Raw genomic sequence first — 21,930 nt, forward strand, 5'->3', positions numbered from 1 at the left:
GCCCAGTGACCCAGGCAGGGTGGCAAGGGGGATGCAGAGCATCCGTGGCGACCGTTTACATCAACTGATTAGTTCTTGGCCAAAGGGAATAACGTTTTAGCAGAGGAAGCTTTTTCTGTATGTGCTACACATGTCATTGTGTGCACCCCTTTGCTTGAGAATGGATAAAGGGGGAAAGATAATGTTGTGTGGATGATGATCTGTGTGCAGTCAAAAACACCTGCTCTGATTCCATCACTTCCAAGATAACCAAGTAGAAGAAGGGATAAGTATGAAGTGTAGTGTCCCATCCTGTCATACTTTACTTATCTTAGACCCCCAGCTCATCAAAGTAACCCTAAAAATACAGAGCATTCTATGTGGAAACATACTAAAATCAGTAGTACCACACTACTGAAATATATCTAAGTGTGATAAAAGGGTTGTAATGGTGGGAGGAGCCAATTTATTTACCCGGGAGACACACGCACAAACTCAAGGAAACCCCAAACTTTTGGATATTTGAAGATGCTTTTGAAACTTTAAGTCACAAAATAGTACTATTTCCAGTCAGGTAAGCTTGTCTGTTCCTTTTGCCACTGTCTTCAGATATGGAGTTATAGTTACATGTAGTTAGTATGTAGTTATATGTAGTTCTGGTTATATGGAGTTCTAGTTCTCCAGATCTTGGCCCCTCTTTTCCAAACCTTTCCTGCTCAGCTCGAGGAGCGTGTCTGAGAGCCGAGTGGCAATTAAACTGGTTCATGTTGATGTAACAAGGCAAGGTAGCTGATTGCTCTGGTTTATCTTTACGGCTGTGATTTACAGAGCAGCCCCACAGCCCCATCTGCTCCTGCCCCCTCCCTCCCCTTCCCCACCCCACAAACTCCTCTGCAGTGTCAAGAATTGCAGCTGACGTATGTTAATCACAGCGCCTAATAAATAACAACAAATCTCTTTTGGAGAAATTGCCTCCGTGCTCTGGTCTCCTCCTAGCGCAATGACATTTTATTTTCATTCCCATGCAACTCCAGTGGCAAATGATTTCTTCCCCCTTTCTCCTCCCCCCTCCAGCCACCACAGCGCGTGTGTCTCTTATCACGCATAACCGAATATGGCAGCTTTAAATGGGGCTGTCATTTTTCTCAATTTCACTTGTTGTGACATAATCAAGTATGGATTTCTGACACGGGGACTCTAATAGGCTTTCTGAGTTGCAGGCTAAGAGAAAACGCTCGCTTTGTTTTATGATGTTCCCATTCTGACCATCTGGTGGGACGCGTGGAAGGCAGGAGATGGATGACGAGTCCTGAGCTTGGCACAGGGCTGGAATCAGGTGCCCGGTGCTGTTTCTGCATGGAGAGGTGGGGAAAATCAGCTTTATTTGTGGCATACACAGGCTTTTGCTCACCTGCCTCTGTGGCGGGGAACGAGGGAGTAGCTAGCGCATGATTCTGGCTCATCAGCCCTGAAAATCATTCCTGTGCTCTACCTTAAGGTGAGGAAATGCAGATGGGGTGAGCACGCTGGAGTAGCTGAGTTTAGGCCAAGTGAACCGAGGCTTGGAGTGTTTCTACTTGATTGCTGCAGCAGACTTATAAAATGAGGAGGATTGAATGAATAGCTCCTTTGTGCCAGCCCGAGGAGGCTCAACAGCCGAGGCGAATGCACTGAGCATCCCTCCTGACGCCCCGCGCTGCTCTGCTCACCTGCCTCCCGTTCCTGCCCTCCCGGGCAGCTTTCTTGCTTTCCCTCCACCCATAGAGACAGAAGCGAGTTCTCCCACCTGCCTTTTTAGGGACAAACCCCGAGAAGTGACATCTGCCCAGAACACCGGTTCTCTCTGGGTGAAAATGAAGACTCCCAGGAACAACTAGGGAGGGTAAATGAACCTCTTCTGCTTCCATCTGAGGATTTGCAGTAGGCCTTCATCAATTATTGGACGTTTTGAACATTACTATTCCAGGGGAAAAATAGCTCTTCCAATTAACAAAGCTGTATTGAGACTGGCTAAAAATATCTGACAGACTCCAGATATTGTCATTCCCATCTTCAAAACAGACAGATAAGAGAGAGTTTGTGCCCTCCGTGGGAACAGAATATCTTTATTCTTATCCACAACTGTGAATGAAAAGAATATGTAGCAGCAGCCTGCAAATGACTGTAGCTGAAAAGAACCAGAACTACTACTACTGTAAAGTCACGGGAGAGAGTCATTGCCAAGCCTGAGACTCAAAGCTTCCAACGCAGTTTCCTTAACGAGTGTGATTTATTGACAAACTGGCCCAGAAGCATAGAGAAGACATTAAGGCTTTAATTACAGGAAGGCACGTGCTTACAGGAGCATCTCGCGAGGGAGCCCCGGCCAAGGGGTGCTGGGGAGGGATGGGCTGCCCGCAACGGCTTTGGAGAAGCTCCGGTTTGGCGGGTGAGAGCAAACTGCACCCCTTGCAGGTTCCCAGCGCCTCAGTTCTTGCTCCACCTGCGGAAGAGAGAGGCGAGTGAGCCAGCTTAGCTGGGAAAGGAGAGCACAGCACCAACTGAGCAAAAAGGAGGAAGGACAAACGGACACGGGATCTTTCACTCTATGTACTTCACCTTGTACCAAGTATGGTGAGATAAGCTGGTACAGAAGAGAGACCGCGTCTTCAAGAGAGGCTCTGAAATGATACCCCGATGAAGCTGAACCTTTTCTTAGGAAGTGGCTGTAACCTGGGAACGGCTGCAGGGAGGTCTGACCCGTGGATCATTAACTCTTTTATTTGCTAAAAGACTTAATAGGCCAGAATGTCTAAAAAAGCTCATGTAGATCCCAAGCTCAAACTCCTCTTGTCCTTATGGACACAGGGACAGGAGGTTATGGTGTGGGGGTTCTTCGCTTCATGCAGGGCAGAGTTTGCTGGAGAAGGTTTCTGGGATGTTCCGGTCCCAGCTGGTGACTGGAGCTGAGAATATCACAGTATCTGAGATATTTTAAGTAGAGGAAGATTTTTGTGCAACAACTATCGCCTTTTCTAGCAACAACTTAGCGTTCAGAAGAACCACCAAGACCTTGTGAAACTGAGTTTTTGCATAAGATTACAAATACTTCAGTAGTAAAATAGTGGTTTTTAATAGAAATGGAATTTAAAGTCCTGGTCTTGAGTCTGTGTTTCCTGGAGACTTTGTGAAAACAGAAAATTATTTACCACCTTGGGATTAAGCACAGCTTTAAAATACAAGGGCTCTTGGTCTTTGATGGTTCTGGGTTTGCTATGGCAATTGAGTTTAGGTGGTATTTATTACCAGCTATTATTGGTTTATGTGGTGTTACAGATGGGGAGGGTAAAGCAGCAAACTAGGGAAAAATGAGGCCTCTGTGTGTCAAAGATGATCCCCGGCAGCAGGTTTTGTGTGAAGCGAGCGATCTACAGCGGAGCAGCTGCCGTGCTGGAGCGAGCAAACAGTGATCGATGTTCTCAGCACACAATAGAGCACGGTGCCGGTAAGAAATAACACCGACAGCCTGGCCGGGATGTGCTGAAAGGCCATTTCCACGTTGGATTTACAGTAAAAGCCTTCACAGGGGCTCTGACTTGTGGGCAGCTTCCCGGTTACAGGCGATGGAGGTTTTGTGATGCCAGGACTGACTTTGTGGTTTGGGGCAGAAGATACAGCTGGAGGTTTTGTGATGCTCGTATTCCCGCAGGGTTAATCAAGCCTGTAGCCCTTTGTGAGGATTTGCGTGGTTTTGCTGGGAGCTGTTTAGAGGACACAATAAAGATGCCCAAGGTAGATAGATGAGCATCGCCCGAGCGCTTTGCAGCATTCGGGGTGTTCAGGGGGGCGCTGAACACCACAAGTTGCACAGAGAGCAAGGGGAGAACACAGTTCTTCAGCCCTGTGGCTTGTGCTCTATTTCACCTCTCCTCTTGTCCCCCGTGGTGACACTGAGTGTGCTCGGAGGTGAATTAGTGGCCTCTTCTTCCAGCAGAGCTGCTGGTGGGGCGAGAATATGGTCACCAAAAATGGGAGACGTTCAGCTTTTGAGATACTTCTAGAAAGCGAGCATCCCTCTGCACGAATTTTGCTGCATTTGACAAGGTTTCAGTGGAAACTGTGAAAATTTAAGGTGCTTTGAGAGAAGACCAACCTGCTTTTTTCTAGCAGCGAGGCTTAACTTTGCGAGGAAAGGTGGTTTGCTGAGAAAAAACAGGAAATTCTGACGCATCTCGGAGATAAAAATACCACGCTCCCTGAGATAAAAGTAATAATTTCATTGAGTTTTGTAGAGAGGAGACATTTCAAGGCTGAAGAAAGAAAACCAGAAACATTGCAAATGTATCTTTTTTCTCTCCCTTTTTGCACAAAAGATATTTCCCCCCCTCTGAATTTGCAAACCATTCCACCCACCTCTGAACTCAGGCGAGTCTCCTCCTGCCCACCAAGGGCTCCGCACACGACTCCTTTGTCTCCATTTGTCTATCAGTTCACCCCTTTCTTTGCTTGAAACAGTTGAGGTGGGGAGAACAGTCTTGGGAGACGGATGCCAGCAGGGAGATGCTGCAGGACTCGGTTATTTGTTGCATTTGGTGTCCCTTTTGCAAACCCCCGCTTCATTTATTTCCCCTCCCATGCGTTGTCAGCATCAAGGCAGGTGCGTTTCTGTGTTGTTTTCAGAACGGGCTGTTTAATTTGTTGAAATAAAGCAGCTCAAACTCTTTGTTTCCCTCGCAGGGCCGCAAACCCGGCTACTTCTCGTTCCTGGATCCCTTTTCCCCCGGGGTTTGGCTCTTCATGCTGCTCGCCTACCTGGCCGTCAGCTGCGTCCTCTTCTTGGTGGCTCGGTAATGTGACCGGCGGTGCCTTTTCCTTCCTCGCGGTGCCATCTAGCGTCACGTCACGCTGCCAGACCCGTGGGGGACACGGGGACATCCCCCAGGCCACCAGTGTGGAGGGGGCATGTTCCGGTGTCCCCCCGTGCAGACGTGACACCGGGATGCGGGAGCGTGCGTGGCCACAGCGGTGGGTGACGGTGATGGGAGCTGCGTGGGGAGGGTGGGAGAAGGTTTGGGAGCAGGGCGGGTGCTGCAAATGGTGCTGGTCCCTGTAGGAGGTTGGTTTTCAAGAGATAAACCAAGCGCTTGCCTTGCACAGGAGGGTGGAAGCTGGTGGGTACCAGCAAATGCATTCAGAGATGTTAATGCAAATATCAGTCAGGGCATTTGCTTCCTCTGGCCCCGTAAAACCAGCGTGTGCAGAAAAAGAGCCACCAAGATGCTGCAGGGAGTGGAGCATCTCCCGTGGGAGGAAAGGCTGAGGGAGCTGGGGCTCTGGAGCTGGACAAGAGGACACTGAGGGGGGACTCATTGCTGGGGATCAAGATGGAAAGGGGCAGTGTCAGGAGGATGGAGCCAGGCTCTGCTGGTGACAACCAGGGACAGGACAAGGGGCAATGGGTGCAAACGGGAACACAGGAGGTTCCAGTGAAAGAGGAGAAGCAACTTGTTGGGGTGAGGGTGGCAGAGCCTGGCCCAGGCTGCCCAGGGGGTTGTGGAGTCTCCTTCTGTGCAGACATTCCAACCCGCCTGGACACCTTCCTGTGTAACCTCGTCTGGGTGTTCCTGCTCCATGGGGGGATTGCACTGGGTGAGCTTTCCAGGGCCCTTCAACCCCTCACATTCTGGATTCTGTGAAATGCATTCAGAGATATTAATGCAAATTCCAGCAGTGGTGTTTGCTTCCTCTGGCCCTGTAAAACCCAGCGGGTACAGAAAAAGAAAGTTCATTAGTATCTTTCAGCTGCCTCTTGGTTGATGTGCAGAGCCTTGCTTGACAGCTCTCAGTTCCGTTTCCCTATGACTAATTTAAATCAGCCTTAAAATATATCACTGCGTGCTTCTCTGCTGCGCATCTCCTGCCGAGGGGACCGTTGCTGGTTTCCTTGACCTCCCAACAAACCGGTGACATAGATGGGCCTTTTCAGGCACAAACTGTCTCCTGGCAATCTGTACCAAAGACACGTTCAGGACTTGAAGGCTGTTTCGGCACATGGTTAATACCCAGTTCTCACCACAAAAAATTGAGCTGTGCTGCCACTTGGTTCCTTAGCATGGCTAAAGTTGTCATCCTGATAGGGCTTTAATGGTTTACTCGAATGCCATCACAGCCTCAGAAACGTAGGTCTGGAGAAACCATTGAATAATGCAGCCTGATGCTCTCTGCAGATTGAGATTTGGCGCCTCTTTAGCCCCGTCCTCATATTTTAAACAAGATCCTCCAAAAAAGGTGCCTTTATGTGGCTTCCCGCTGGAGATGGAGGTTTGGAGGCCGCTCTCTGCCTGGCCCAGCAGTGAGGAGCTTTTGACCCTGTGAATTGCAGAAGACTCTCCCAGAGTGGTGAGTTTTACTTCTAGTGCTTGATCCAACCAGAGGAAATCTTCGAGAAATATCGTCCACCTCGCTGGCGTCTCCGCGAGGTGGGAGACGCAGAAACGAAGGGAAACACCTTATTTTGGTTAAATGCCGCCTGAGCTGGCAGAGCCCTCCCAGGTAGCAGCTTTGTTAACCATTAGCAATGTAATGAACTGCAGCACAGGAGCTGGAAGATTTTCTTAGCAACCAAGAAACTGACAATTTGGAACAGCAAAACCCAGCGATCTAGGCTGCAGTGATTTCAGTGACAGGTTGTTAGTTAATTCAGATTCCCAGCGCTGTCCTGTGAGCACTGAAAGGGTGCGATGCTTTGTAACACCGGCACATGGCTTCAAATGAGGGTGTAGACCTTGCCATGGCAATCAGGTATTTCTCAGAGCAACCATTTACACCAGTACAGTTATTTTTCTTGATGGTGTCATGCAGTCATGTCTCACACTCTTCTCTTTTGAACTCCCCGTTGATGCTCGCTCTCCAGCAGGGAACACAGCCGACGATGTTTGATTTCCATTTCACATCGAGTCCGTGCACATCTGGAATGATGGCTGGGCTTTGTCTGCCCTACAGATTTGCACGCAGGGCTCCGGCTTCCCTGCCGCCCGTGCGCAGGTTTTCAGCAGAGCCTCTGAAACCTTTTGCAAATCTTTACAAGAAAGCCTCTGGCTTCTGAATCTTAGAGCAAGCATTTCACACAGCTCTGAGCCCTGGGCATCAATTGACAGCAAAGAGCTTCCTCCTCAGAAAAATCCGCCTCCAGGAGAGTTAGGGCTTCACAGCTTTTCTTTTTTGCTTTACCCTGTTTCGCAGTCAAGTACCTCAGCTGCCCGTTTCTTGTCATTTCAGATTGACGCCGTACGAGTGGTACAGCCCCCACCCCTGCTCGCAAGGCCGGTGCAATCTCCTGGTGAATCAATACTCTCTCGGCAACAGCTTGTGGTTTCCAGTCGGGGGGTTCATGCAGCAGGGCTCCACCATCGCCCCCCAAGCCTTGTCCACGCGCTGCGTCAGCGGCGTCTGGTAAGGAGGGTCTGGGGGTCTTTTTCTGGGCAGAAACAGGTGCAGGGTGGGGATGGCGATCAGGCCAATGGTACCTGGGGTGGGTTAGAAGCCAGGGGGCAGTAGGTCAGAGAGGTTCTCCTGCCCCTCTGCTCTGCCCTTGAAAAAAGGGTTTAGTTCAGATACTATCAGGATATACTTGGGGAACATATCTATATCATCTATATCTATATCTATATCTATATATCTATATCTATATCTATACACACACACATACCTACATATATATACATACATACATACATACATATATATAATATATACAGCCATACTAACTGAGAATGCCTGATCTTGTGTGATCTTGGAAGCTAAGCAGGGAGACCAGCTGCGAATACCCGGTGCTGTGGCTGAGCCAGCACTGGCCCTTGTGGCCAGGAAGCCAATGGGACCTGGGGTGGGTTAGAAGGGGGTGGTCAGTAGGTCAGAGAGGTTCTCCTGCCCCTCTGCTCTGCCCTGGGGAGACCACACCTGGAATCTTGTGTCCAGCTGTGGCCCCTCAGTTCCAGCAGGACAGGGAACTGCTGCAGAGAGTCCAGCGCAGCCACCAAGATGCTGCAGGGAGTGGAGCATCTCCCGTGTGAGGAAAGGCTGAGGGAGCTGGGGCTCTGGAGCTGGACAAGAGGACACTGAGGGGGGACTCATTGCTGGGGATCAAGATGGAAAGGGGCAGTGTCAGGAGGATGGAGCCAGGCTCTGCTGGTGACAACCAGGGACAGGACAAGGGGCAATGGGTGCAAACGGGAACACAGGAGGTTCCAGTGAAAGAGGAGAAGCAACTTGTTGGGGTGAGGGTGGCAGAGCCTGGCCCAGGCTGCCCAGGGGGTTGTGGAGTCTCCTTCTGTGCAGACATTCCAACCCGCCTGGACACCTTCCTGTGTAACCTCATCTGGGTGTTCCTGCTCCATGGGGGGATTGCACTGGATGAGCTTTCCAGGGCCCTTCCAACCCCTGACATTCTGGGGTTCTGTGAACCTCAGGTCACCATCTCACCTCCCCCTTTCCCCAGGTGGGCGTTCACCTTGATCATCATCTCCTCCTACACGGCCAACCTGGCTGCCTTCCTCACTGTGCAGCGCATGGATGTCCCCATCGAATCCGTAGATGACCTGGCTGACCAGACAGCCATCGAGTACGGCACCATTCACGGCGGCTCCAGCATGACCTTCTTCCAAGTAAACCCCATTCTTTTGCTAACTGGGCAGGGGGTGCAGCCTTTAATCCGATTTGGACGTCACCGCTAGACCCGCAGAGGGTGATGATGGGAAGGATGGTGGGGGCACATAGTGGAGGGCAGGGAAGGTGGGTTTTGTGGGGCAGCAGGTGGGATCAGGACATCTCTGCTGGATCTTGGATGAGCAAACCTTCCTGCCCAGACATAGAAAGTAACTTTTAACACTTGAAGAGTCACTGCGTGGTTGGGAAAATGGTGCACATCCCTGTGTCACAGTGATGGCATAACGCATTCTTCAGCAAATGACCATTTGCAGTGAGATTTCTATGGGTCTCTATGTGGATTTGATGTGATCTTGGCTTTTATATGAGAGTCCCTCAGGCTGGGTAGGTAAGCAAAGAAACATTTGCAAACCGCAGGTAGGCTATGACATACATGGAAGTTCTGGGGTCTGTGTGGTCAGTGCACTGAAAACAAAGCAGCCAAGTGCATGTAAACTTCTGCTTGCCATTTAGCCCAGTTTAATTTTTATCTTCCCTTTTCTATTCAGAAGGGAAATAAATAAATGAATGAGTCTTTTCTGCAGTGCTCTGAATGCACAAATAACTGCTTGAGGATTATTTATTTATTACATGTTGAAATTCTGAGGGGACAGAAAGCTTTTCTCGCTTTTCCCCCCCTCTGAGTCTGAACTGAATCGGGAAGTCTGAGAAATCCCTCGAGTGGGCCTGAGCTTTTCAGCCCGACTTTACGCCCTTCAGGGATTTGGCAAAAAGCTACTTCTAAGCAAAACGTTACATCTAAAATGAGCTGAACCGAACCCAAGTGATTAAGGTGGTTTGTATATGAGGCACTCAGTTCTTTTCAGGAAGGCTTTCAAGTTGAAATTCCTGCGTGTTGCTCTGTGCTGCGTGGCGGGCGCTGGAGTTTCTGGTATCGGAGAAAAAAATAGCTAAAGATGTTCTTGTACCGTTTGCAACGCTCGTCTGCCACAGAAAACGAGCCCACCCGAGTGTGTTTTAATTCAGTCCTTGTGCAAGCGGGTTTTGCTCTTTGCTCTTTGCAAGCAAGATTAACCATAGTTGGCTTTTCTCTCCTTCAAACCAAGGTGGGTTCAACCACCACCATATTCTGAGGATTTGGGGCTGGTTGAGCTCTAGTTTACTGCAGTCAATGGAAAGGCTCCTGTTTTCTTAAGCAGGTACTTCAATTTGCGCCATGAGAGGTGAAACAAAATCTGGATTCAGGGAGTAACAAGCTCCAAAGAGCTTTGGCGCTGCCCCCAGCCCTCCGTGCCCTTTTCAGGGTGATGGCGTTTGGCTCTGACACTGATGAACTGTTAAGCACAAGGTCCCAGTGACAGATGATAGGATGTGAGCTGTACAGGGAGCATTCAGTGGTTTAAATCAGTCACGCACGAGCTATTTCTTCTTATTTTTTTGTGTGGTTTTGATAGACTGTTATGGAAAACACGTATTTTTCTAAAATTGAATTTATGCAAAGAGCTTTGCTGGAACCTATTGAAATTAGGTATGCATTTCATGCCCAGCTTTGCCAACAAAGTCTCGAGTCCACCAAGATAGCTGGGCCTCTAAATCTCATTGGAATACATGGAGGCTGGGGATCTAAGTCCTTTTTAAATTTAGCACCAAATCTGCTTTGACTCCTTTGCGGCCTTTTCACGATGGTGCCTAATTTGGAGTTTGTGACGAGGTGCTCCCAGCTTAGCTGTGCTTGCCCCCTTCCTCCTGCAGAACTCGCGCTACCAGACGTACCAGCGGATGTGGAACTACATGTACTCCAAGCAGCCCAGCGTCTTTGTGAAGAGCACGGAGGAAGGGATCGCGCGCGTGCTGAACTCCAATTACGCCTTCCTGCTGGAGTCCACCATGAACGAGTATTATCGTCAGCGCAATTGCAACCTCACGCAGGTCGGGGGCCTTCTGGACACCAAGGGCTACGGGATTGGCATGCCCGTCGGTAGGCAGTGAAGACAAATTCTAGTCCTTCTCAGCTGTCGGCAGAGGACCGGAGCGTTTCAAAGGCTGAACCGGCTCTAAAGCCAACGTCACGTTTCACAGCTCTGCCCAGGGTTGTTTTTATCTCAGAATGAAAAGCAAATCCGTTGCAATTGCTCGAGGTGCACGCTCAGAGCCAGATGTACGAGACCCTGCTCTGGTCCAGAGCCATGTGACACACGACTGCGGCTGTTTAAATAATTCATGTGAAAGATGTTTCAAAATTGCTGCTTGTTTTCTGCATATGTGCTCTTTGCTGACTTGTTTCCCTTTTGAACCAGTGTTTTTCAATCGTTTCGTGTTCCTCGTTTTACCTTAGAAGTACTGCAAAAGTAATGCTGTTGCAACTCTTGTATGAATAGTTTTTAGCACAAGTCTCTTAACAGCTGGTGGTTCTCAAAACTCCAGAACAGAGAGAATTGGGCAGTTCAGTGCCTATCTCACCTAGTAATCAGGTTTAACAAATGCAGGGTTTTTGTCTTTCAAGCAGGAGAGGTAGTGAGAGAACATCATCTCCCAGGGCAGCGCAGAAAAAGGATGTAGTGGTTGTTATTCCAAGCGATAGGCTGATCTTTTGGATGGGCTCAAGAAGCCTTGTTCCTAACCCCGAAGCACCTGCACTTAGCAATGCAAAGTTAAGCTGAATTACATAAGAACAGTCGCACAAACAGTCACTGTAGTTTAGTTAACATGCGTAAGCTTGTAAAGTCACAATAACCTGATCACGAGTACAAATCCTTACTTTCAGGACTTAAATTTGTTCTGACATTGTCTTGTTAAACAGTGAAATTGAAGCAGATAAGAAGAGCAGAAAGCTGCTCGCTGGGACAATAGTGCAGGGTTACGGGGAGAACTGTGGTCTTTCCCACGGCCTTTCTTCTGCATCTCAGGTCAGAGGCATCATCAAGGCTGCAGGGAAGCTCGGTACCGAGCCTCCCATAGCGTGAACACTTGGGCTTATGCGTAGGTTGAATGTGCTGCTTGCACCAGTTGGAGGGAAGGAGGATTTGAGCGAGACTGTTCAGAGCCTGAAGCCAAAGCTCCCCCTTGGAACAGACCTCTTCAAACGGCCTGTGCGCGTCTTGCTGGGCACGGAAAATTATTGTCTGCAAATGGCATTAAGCAGTTGTGATGGTCCCAGGAGGGAGGCTGTGGGTTCCAGGGGCTCACACGCACTGATGTAGTCGGGCACCGTGGCGGGGATGAGTGGGGATGGAAGGCTGGTGGAAGCAGTGCCTTAGCACGCACCTCTCGGTGTTGCAGGCTCTGTGTTCCGTGATGACTTTGACCTGGCCATTCTGCAGCTGCAAGAGAACAACCGCCTGGAAATCCTGAAGCGAAAGTGGTGGGAAGGAGGCAAGTGCCCCAAAGAGGAGGACCACAGAGCCAAAGGTAAGCCGTGCCGAAGGGGCCAGCCAGGAGAAGTGTCCTTGCCGGCAGGACAAGGATGAACGTCCATCTGCACATGAGCACTGCCAGGTCTTCTGCCTGAGAATTACTTTTTCCCCTTCTTCTGAGCTGAGATTCCTTCCTTGGCAATTCAAGGAGAAAGCCAAACAGCTCTGCTGTGCCTCATGCTGTGTGTTTTTGCCTGGGGCAGAGGGAGCGGGAACAACCAAATGACAAATATTGAAGGCATATGGAGGGTAAATTAGCTTCTAATGAATGTCTGCAGCATTACATGGGAAAATGGATGGCTAAAGGGATCAGACCAAAATCTGGGGTTCCTTCAGGGGAGATGGATCTCCACCACAGGCCCGCTGGTTAATGGCTCCAAGTGAAAGCGCCTTTTGAACAGCCGGGAGAGGGGACACGGGGACTTTAGCAGTACATCTGTAAACTGAGGAGCAAATTCTTTCGGGTAATGCTATGCAAATTGCTATAAAAGCTACCACATTAGGCTGATGTCCCAGCGTGAGAGCAGTTGCCAGCTTAAGGCAGTTGCTGCATTTTTTAGCTTTGACAGTCACCCTTTCCTCAGCATGCGTTTTCTGGGAGGCCAGCAGGTCCCCCAGTCGCAAGGACGGTCGTGTGACCTTCCTGAGAGCCAAGCCAGGCTTTACTTGCAGGTTTTACTGACATTGCAGCAGGTGTAGGTGCCTCTGTGTGTGCAGTTTGTGAGCCAGGCTGGACGAGACCCTGCAGGGACCATAAGCTGGTGCTCCTCGTTGGGCTGCGCTGTGCCACAGGCAGCCCTGGCTCTTGCTCTGGAAGCAGAAGGTGTTGGCCCAGTGTAAGTGAGTTCCTGGAGAGCTGGGCGGGGAAACATTTAATATAACAAGGGCAAGTAGAGGGTTTTGCATCTGGGCAGGAGCAACCTCAGGTTCCAGTATGAGATGGGGAACGAGCTGTTGGAGAGCAGTGTAGGGAAAGGGAGCTGGGGGTCCTGGGGACAGCAGGGTGACCATGAGCCAGCACTGGGCCCTTGTGGCCAGGAAGCCAATGGGACCTGGGGTGGGTTAGAAGGGGGTGGTCAGTAGGTCAGAGAGGTTCTCCTGCCCCTCTGCTCTGCCCTGGGGAGACCACACCTGGAATCTTGTGTCCAGCTGTGGCCCCTCAGTTCCAGCAGGACAGGGAACTGCTGCAGAGAGTCCAGCGCAGCCACCAAGATGCTGCAGGGAGTGGAGCATCTCCCGTGGGAGGAAAGGCTGAGGGAGCTGGGGCTCTGGAGCTGGACAAGAGGACACTGAGGGGGGACTCATTGCTGGGGATCAAGATGGAAAGGGGCAGTGTCAGGAGGATGGAGCCAGGCTCTGCTGGTGACAACCAGGGACAGGACAAGGGGCAATGGCTGCAAACGGGAACACAGGAGGTTCCAGTGAAAGAGGAGAAGCAACTTGTTGGGGTGAGGGTGGCAGAGCCTGGCCCAGGCTGCCCAGGGGGTTGTGGAGTCTCCTTCTGTGCAGACATTCCAACCCGCCTGGACACCTTCCTGTGTAACCTCATCTGGGTGTTCCTGCTCCATGGGGGGATTGCACTGGATGAGCTTTCCAGGGCCCTTCAACCCCTGACACTCTGGGATTCTGTGTCAGTCATCAGGTCACAGGGCAAGGCAATAAGCTATGAAAGGAGTTACTTTTGAAGGTGAGCAAGCGCATGGGAGTCTCTTCCTCCGTGGACTGTGCAAAAAGCAGCTCTGAAGTGGAATCTAGTCTGTGGGCTGGTTTGAGATGGCTTGGGAAGGGGAGCTGCGAGCAGGCTCCTGGGTTGTTTCTGGCACCACTCAGTTTGTTTTGTGACCATGCACAAGTTTTTCTGCTGATTTGTGCCCTTGGTCATGGTTCACCTTCTCAGTTTGGGCAGTGAGGGAGGCTGTAGCCTGCTGGTGTGTGTACACAGAGGAAGGAAATACCTCTCAGATGAGCTCAGGAATGGATGTCTGAGGTTGCCCCCAGGTAGAATGACAGAAGGATGTAGAGGCTGATACTGGCCCTAAATTCAAATCCAAGAGCTGCTGGGAGGAGAGAATGGCCTTTATCTTGGGTCTAAATTGTGATTATGGGTGTTTTCTGCCCTGCAATTGCTGTCTTAGTGGAAATGTTTCTCTGCAAGGGGCTGATTTAAAGAGTCACTAGATTGCTCCGGAGGTGATGCCAAAAGAATGACAGAGGAGGAGGGAGAAATGTGACCTGCTAAGTTTTAGAACAAAACAGGTCAGCGATTTACAAGGATTTTGGTGAGATTTTATGTCTAAAAGCCACGCGGAGATTAAGTCAATAAATCATTGATTCTTACACTTTGATTTAATGTTACAGAGGGGAGAGGAAGATTTTTATAGATGTTGTTGTTGAGTAATGGCCTCATACAGTCACCTCGGTGCAAAGCACCGCGTGCTTTTTAGCAATCAAGTGAGGCTGTTGGGTCCTGGTCCCGTTTGGAACCTCTCCTTGCTGCTGCAGTACAAGCAGCTGCAATAATTTTTCACCAGCACTTTGTAATGCAATCAAAGGAGCTTTTCTTGGTGCCAGCTTCCCTTAAAGCCCTTTCTTGTCTTCTTCATCTCTCCTTCTTTAACAATATTGCTCATCTGCCTTTGCGAAGTTCAAAGCAACTCGAGCTGGGTGAATAATTTGCAGGGATTAATGTGCCCGATTGATCTCTCATTTTTTTCCCCTGTTTTCGTTTTGTCCACAAATTGCTTTGTACTTCCCTCCAATGTACTTGCTGTTTATCTGCAAAATCATCATTTCTGCGAACACATCTTCGATCGTGCAGTTATTGCAAGTCGTTCAGTTTGCCATCTGAATCACACGGTTAACTATTAATAGGACGGTGCTGGCGATGTGGTTTTGGCGCCTGGCTGGGTATCTGCAATGCCAACTAAACAGCAAAGACTTGGGATGGCTGTACAGCGGTGCTTGCAATTTATGTTGTGTCTGCCTCTCCACAGCGTTGTCTCTTCTGCTTTATTTTAGGCCTGGGAATGGAGAATATTGGTGGAATCTTCGTGGTTCTCATCTGTGGCTTAATTGTAGCAATTTTTATGGCAATGCTGGAGTTTTTATGGAGCCTTCGGCACTCTGAACAGTCAGAGGTAGGACCTGAAAGCATCCTGAGGGGTTAGTGCTTGTTTATTGCTATGTGTGGGGTGCTCAGCAGTGCAAGTCATGCACCCAGGCTGAGGTGAGCATTCCTAATAGTGAGACCTCAAAAGTTAGGTACATTGGGCTGGGTCTAAAATGTATGAGCTTCTCATGCCCTCCTACTAAGATCGAGGCTGTAAGGATGCTGCAAGGGCTTTGGAAAGGGTGAAGGATGTGTACAATGTCCAGGTACCTTTCTTGGAGAGGGGATTATCATTGTCAGGAGGATGGAGCCAGGCTCTTCTGGGTGACAACGAGGGACAGGACAAGGGGCAATGGGTGCAAACTGGAACACAGGAGGTTCCAGTGAAAGAGGAGAAGCAACTTGTTGGGGTGAGGGTGGCAGAGCCTGGCCCAGGCTGCCCAGGGGGTTGTGGAGTCTCCTTCTCTGCAGACATTCCAACCCGCCTGGACACCTTCCTGTGTAACCTCATCTGGGTGTTCCTGCTCCATGGGGGGATTGCACTGGATGAGCTTTCCAGGGCCCTTCCAGTCTCTAACATTCTGGGATCATCTGAGCATTTCGACATGCCCTAGGTTTGGATCTTGTGTTGTTTTGGGGATCCAGAATACAGCAGGATCTCTGATAAGAGGCAGAACCTGTTGGGTTAAATGCAGCATGAATATCCAAGCGTTTGTGTCGAAATCCAGTGGCCAGATTAAACACCGAGTCGCTAACACTTTGGCATCGGAATCCAGAGCAGCCGCAGCTCTCGTGGCTGGCTTAGGTGAGCAGTGTGTCTCGGCTCTGCCTTCCAGGTGTCGGTGTGCCAAGAAATGGTGACGGAGCTGCGCAACATCATCCTCTGCAAGGACAGTTTCCACCCTCGGCGGAGGCGAGGGGGGATGATACGGACTCGCCCCGTTATCCCGGAGGAACGCCGAGCCCGCAGCACAACCACGCTCAGCAATGGGAAGCTGTGCAGTGGCGGGGAGCCAGATCCCCTGGCACAAAGACTGGCGCAAGAAGCCGCCCTGGTCGCCCGAGGGTGCACGCACATCCGAGTGTGCCCCGAGTGCCGCCGCTTTCAGGGGCTCCGGGCACGGCCGTCCGCGGGCTCACCCGCGCAGAGCGAGGAGAGCCTGGAGTGGGAGAAAACCACCAACAGCAGCGAGCCCGAGTAACGCTGGGGCGGGAGGGGCGCCGGGGTGGGCCGAGAGGGTCCTGTTCCATTTTACAGAACACGGACTTGTACAATATCAACTCGTTTTTTAAATTAAAAGCAGTTACCCAGCTTCTCCAGAGCAAGGCGGACCTGTGGGCTGAGGCGCAGACCCGGCTTTGGTTTCGGTGTCCAAGGGGACGCGCGTCTCGCCGAAACCCCAAGCAGGAGCGAGTTCCTCCGGCTGACCTGTCTCCTAGAATTGTCCCCGTGCCACCACGCAGCTCCGGGACAGGACGGAGGGACCTGGTGCGTAACTGGTGTAGCAGATGCAGCCCACTCAGGGGCAAGAACGGCTCGTGGAACTTCACCGCAGGCCAGGAGAAAGGACATAGACTTACCGAGGGATGTTCTCCAAGGGCGGGGGGGAGGGCGTTCTTATTTGGTGTGGAAAAGGGATGGGAAGGGAAGAGTCATTATTTTGTTTGGGTTTATTTTGGGTATGTCAGGACCTAGTCTCCAAGGCACCAGGTTTCAGGTGCTGAACTCTTCTTCCTTTTTGGAACGTGGCAGGTGGACCGAGGGAGGGAAGGAGGGATGGGACACACTCCCTGTGAGAAGCAGCATTTGCTGAAAAGTCTGTTTGAGGAGTTGTTAAAATAAATCTATATAAATATATATATATACAAACTTATATATATATATATATTACAATGCCAAAAACAAACCAACCAACACAGTGAACTCAAAGAGGCCTTGAAACGCCTGGAATTTCAGGGGTTCTGTGTCTTTTGTTTAGTTCTGGAGTTCTCTTTTGCTTTTTATTTTCATTTCTGGTTTTGGGGTGTGGGTGGGGGAACCTTTTGGGGCAGGTGAGGTGGGAGCTGCCCTGTCCCACCAAACGTCCGCGGCCCGCGCTCTGCACGTCCCCAAACAAGCGACTCTGAGCTCTGTGGCCCATGGAGCATCATCAGACTCAAGGGTGACTTGCAGCCCATCTCTAGCAGCGACCATGAAGGAAACCATTAGCCTGGGATCTGGTGCGAGGAAAACAGTGACTTCCCTAGCAACAGCAGCAGCTCACCCTCTGCTTGGTACTGACGTGGCTTTTACACGGAGGGGTTTAATTTTCTGATTGAAAAAAACACAAATTCTATGCAATTTCTGGTTGTAAAAGGAAAGAGACGACAATGGAGAGGGGCAGGGGAGATAAAGCCTTGAGTGAAGGTACATCCTGTTCTTGAATTGTTTTCTTTTCTTTTTGTCTTGAATGTACTGAAATAAAAGATGTCCTTGTATAATCATGCTTTTTTTTTCCCCTCTTTCCTTCCCTGTCCACACTCACAAAAGTCCTGAAACTGTTTGAGACCCGTCTGCTGAGGGAGCAACCCAGCAACTGCCCCGCGGCAAGGGAAGAGGCGCTTTGGCTCTCGCAGGTCCCGAGCATGCCCGTTGTCTGTAGTTGAACGGAAACAGGAGACAGAAAGGCCAAAACAAACCCCGAGACACGTGGTGGTAAGGGGAGAAAGAACCATGAGCGAGAGCAGCGCAGTTTGAAGCATCTGCCGCACGGCGAGAGTAAAATGTGTATTCAGAGAGCGCTCGTGCAACCAGGAGAGCTTGTTGCATACAGTATCATATGATACGTTCATTAAGGTGCTTTCTCGCCTTCTTATTTATAAGTATGTGGGAGTTTTGCCTCCCACTGAGCAAACAGAGCAGTGAGATGAGGTGGGGGTGCGTGGGGCCGGAGGGGCAGATCCTCAGGTAAGTCGGCAAAACCGGCTTTAAACGCACTGACAGCACCACCAGAGCTCTCTGAGCGCGCCTGTCTTGTGTTTAAAGGCCGACACGTTTTTACGAGCAGCAGAATATATTCATCAAAAAGAAACTGCTTTTTAAAATTTATTTACAGATTAGCAGGAGAAAAGGCCCCATTAATCATTTATCAGACCTGATGCTTTTTTCACCGCGGTGAATAAAGAGGGATCTTGACAGAGCCAGACATGATTTCTCTGCTTCTGCAAAGATCTCGCAGTCGTCTGTTCAGATGGAAGATGTCAGGGAAAAAATTATGAGAAACCACCTGGTTTCTCCCTGTCTTTGCTTTTTATCTCTCCCACCAGCTTGCTCCGCCTGTATGGTGATTTTATATCCGGCTCTGTATTTTAAAGAGATTATTTTTTATGCCCCTCTTGTCTTCTTTTTCAAACGTTCGGAGTGTTTTCACTCAGAGCAGAAATGGACCTCAGAAGAGGGGTGGGTGGATACAAGCTGCTCTCACTTGGATGCCTTTTCGAGTGTCCCCGTAGGTCCTGTGTTTTCTGCTCACCGGTAAATCCCTGCAGACAGCGCTGTGCGTATCCCCGGGTGTGCACTCGTATGCATTTCAGTGCCCAGGTGGGTTTACATCTCGCATGTTCTCTCTTGCTCTTTGAAACGATTGTGGGGGCTCTTTTGCTCAGCCGGCCCCAATGCTAATGTGGGTCAGGATCTGGTTCGCCATCCAAAAGGCACTTTCCTGGTATTGCCATCTGATGAAACTTGAGTAATTCTAGTAAGATATCTCTGCGAATTCCACTGGCAGCCAAAGATTAGATCAAATAGAATGCAATACTTGGCTTTATCCCCTCTAGCTGTTTCGCTTGATCCTGCTGGAGCCCCCTGTTGGGTGACAAGCCGGTTCTCCTACCCTGATGGGCTGGCAGGAGTCTGGGAGGCTCCTAACGAAGAGTGGGGATCTATCTTCATGCACTAAACCCCGTGTTTGTGTTGTTATTCCCGGCAGTTCCATTTTCACCTGATGATAAGCAGCTTTCTTCTCCCTGGGGGTTGTGTAGGTGAAGGCTCGGACCGGCCTGGGGGCATTTACTGAACTAAGCGGCATAAGCAACATAGAAAAGGGTCGTTCTGTGAACTGTGAGAGCCCACAGGATTTTGGGAAGAAGGATGGTGAGCTATAAATTATAAAATAGAGACTGACCCCTTTAGACCTTAGATTCCTGAGGCAGGAATCCTTTTAACCATTTCAGATCCAGAGAAATCTTCCATTCTTCTGCCCCGTCAGCTCCGCTTCTCTCCTTGAACCCGAAGAGGGAACTGACCCAAAAGTGGAGGAAGAGGCAAAGAAAAGAGCTGTTGTTTGCCTTCTTGTTTTCTATAGAGATTCTGAGTTCTGGAGCCTGGAAGGGGTGTGAGTCCCAGCAGTCGTGTGTAAGCTGGTGGAGATACCCCAGCACCGGGAACGGCGGCTGTGGGCACAGGGCGGCCGGGACAGGAGTGTAGGTAACTGGGTTTGGTGCTTGAGGGATGACTCTGAATGGTCAAGACCATTGGGAAAAGGAAGGGACCTGCCGGTGAGAGCTGTATAGTGGGGCTGCATGATGGCTGCTTTCTAAGCCTATGAAAGAACCAAGAAGCAAATCTTGGTTGCTTTGGTGTTGTGTTTGGGGTGACACTGTCATGATTTAGCTATGAAAAGGCTGGCATGAGTGACCAAAGTCCCCTCCATCGGCTCTTGTTTCATTTAGCTCTGAGATATGTGTGTATCTCCTCTGCTTCACTTGTGTATCCAATGAACGTGATGAATTTCTTGTGCATAAAATATGGCTTTGACTTGAGAGGAAAAGCAGCACTGTGGGAGCCAGGCAGACTCTCCAAAGCAAGGAAAACAGCCCAGTGATACCTAGAGGCAAAAGCAGAGGCAGAATCAGGCCAGTGATCTGCAAAAGGAGCTGCAAACAGCCATCAGAGATGGTGACAAGTAAGTTTGGGCTCATACTCGGGTTTTGTCCCTCCTTGCCGAACAAGATAAAGCACCCGCAGTTCCAGAAACCCCAGTAGAGCTTCATGGCCGCTGATTGGAAACACAGAGCCGAACTTTTCTGGGTGCAGAGCGGCACTGATGCATTCGGTATAAACGGGCTCCTCCAGAACCTGATCCTACACGGGCAAAAATCAGCCCCGTGTCAGTGGCATTAAACAATGGGCAGGGCTGTGCGTGCCGAGGAAGGGGATTGTCAAAGACTGGGGGTGGCAACCACATCCAGTATATGTTTCTTGTGCCTCCAATGATTTACTACCCATTTTCTCAGTATTAATTATCAGCAACACTATTGATATATATGATTTTTAAATTACCTTGAAATTCGAACAAATAAATTCCTGTAGATTGTTCTTTTGTGGGAAATCACAAACATTTAGTTGCATGAGGATTTCCTCCTTTCCAGTCCGGAGAAGACACCCTGGGGCCCTCCAAGAGACCCCAAATAGAACATGTATTTTTTGATGGTCTTAGTATATAAAAGCCATTAACAATATGGTTACCTTGTACAGCTGAAGTTTTACACTCACTAACACAGTCTTACTTGTGCTTTCTCACTAGTTACCATTTGTCTTTGTGCAGATGCGTCCGTCAAGATTTAGTCCTGTTGCTGACAAAAAGGAAGAGGAACCTGGGTATGGGCACTAGAGTAAGAGCTTAATCAACAAAAAGCTGCAAATCTGAGGAAATTAGTAACTAAATTAATAGGGACTGAGATTTTATTTTTCTCTCCAAGGAAAGCTGAGTTAATAGTCTGATTTGTGGCAGGACCGCAATGTTTTATCCCAGATTAAACCAGCAGATGAGCATCTCCGGCCTCGCCGCCGAGACGTGGCCGCTCCATCAGCAGCTCTGGAAGCCCTGCTGAGGCCACATCAGGAAGAAAATGAAGCCAGCTTAATTAACAAAGGCTTTCTCTTCTGCTGTGTGCAGTTCTGCAGTTATCAGTGTAGCTGGCAGTTCTCAAAGACTGAAATGACACTAGTTGGCCATAAAGGAGATAACTGTCAGATTAGCCAGCACGTATCTTCTGCCCGGGTTTTCTATATCATACCTATCTTGAAGGATCTCCATGTATCAAAGGGACTAGCTGGCCATTTGCCTTTAAAAAGTACCCTTCCCAGTGTGATGAATACGGGTCTATTACAATGGAAAGGCCTAACAATTCTTGTTTCTTGACTTAGGCTATTTCAGAGTGGTGTTTTTTCATGCGTTGATCGATCTGTACAGACTTTCCGTTGTTTTTTATTGTGGTGCTTGTGTTGTCGGTGTTGAGCTTAGGGTGCAAGGGAGAGAAAATGTGTGTTGGCGTCTAAAGCGTGGATGGAGGCTCTTCCCATGGCCCATCAGGGTAAGGGGGAATTTCATAGACATTGGTGCTGAGGAGGCAATTTAGACAATTTTGGGCGAGACCTGTGCTTTGTCAAACCCCTTATCTTCCTTCTTTTCTCTTCCTCTGTCTCTGTCTTCCAAGCACCTTTCTCTTTCCTATTCATCCCCCAAATGCTCCTCTTCAGTCTCAGAAAAAAAGCCTCGGCTTAGCTTTTGCCTCAACTCCCTGGAAATGTTCAGGAGCGTAGTCTTGTGGCTTTTTAGGCTTAGTTCTTGCCCAGCTGAGATTTAAGGCCATTTATTTCGAAGCCAAAAGCGAATGCAAATGAGGGGAAGAACTAGGGGAAGATAAGACCTCTTATTCCCAGCTGAGCACTAAGATGTTTGATCTACCCCATTGTTCTTCCAGAGTCTCCAGCAAACACCCTTGTGAGTGATACCAAGACGTTGC

At 49.6% G+C, this 21,930-nt stretch overlaps 1 protein-coding gene across 1 annotated transcript in view; it reads left to right on the forward strand.

The window, feature by feature from the left end:
• The window catches only part of GRIK4 (glutamate ionotropic receptor kainate type subunit 4), a gene marked incomplete at its 3' end in the record, with an annotated part of 110,649 nt that extends 94,303 nt beyond the window's left edge, over nt 1-16,346 (forward strand). The window contains exons 13-19 of the mRNA XM_080357828.1: nt 4,696-4,805; nt 7,237-7,410; nt 8,456-8,621; nt 10,375-10,600; nt 11,902-12,030; nt 15,054-15,172; nt 15,981-16,346. Of these exons, the coding sequence (XP_080213954.1) occupies nt 4,696-4,805; nt 7,237-7,410; nt 8,456-8,621; nt 10,375-10,600; nt 11,902-12,030; nt 15,054-15,172; nt 15,981-16,346 (1,290 nt within the window). The remainder of the gene's footprint in view (nt 1-4,695; nt 4,806-7,236; nt 7,411-8,455; nt 8,622-10,374; nt 10,601-11,901; nt 12,031-15,053; nt 15,173-15,980) is intronic.
• Nucleotides 16,347-21,930: the final 5,584 nt, after the last annotated feature.

The sequence above is a fragment of the Nesoenas mayeri genome, assembly GCF_963082525.1.
Source record: "Nesoenas mayeri genome assembly, chromosome: 22".
Taxonomy (NCBI): Eukaryota; Metazoa; Chordata; class Aves; order Columbiformes; family Columbidae; genus Nesoenas; species Nesoenas mayeri.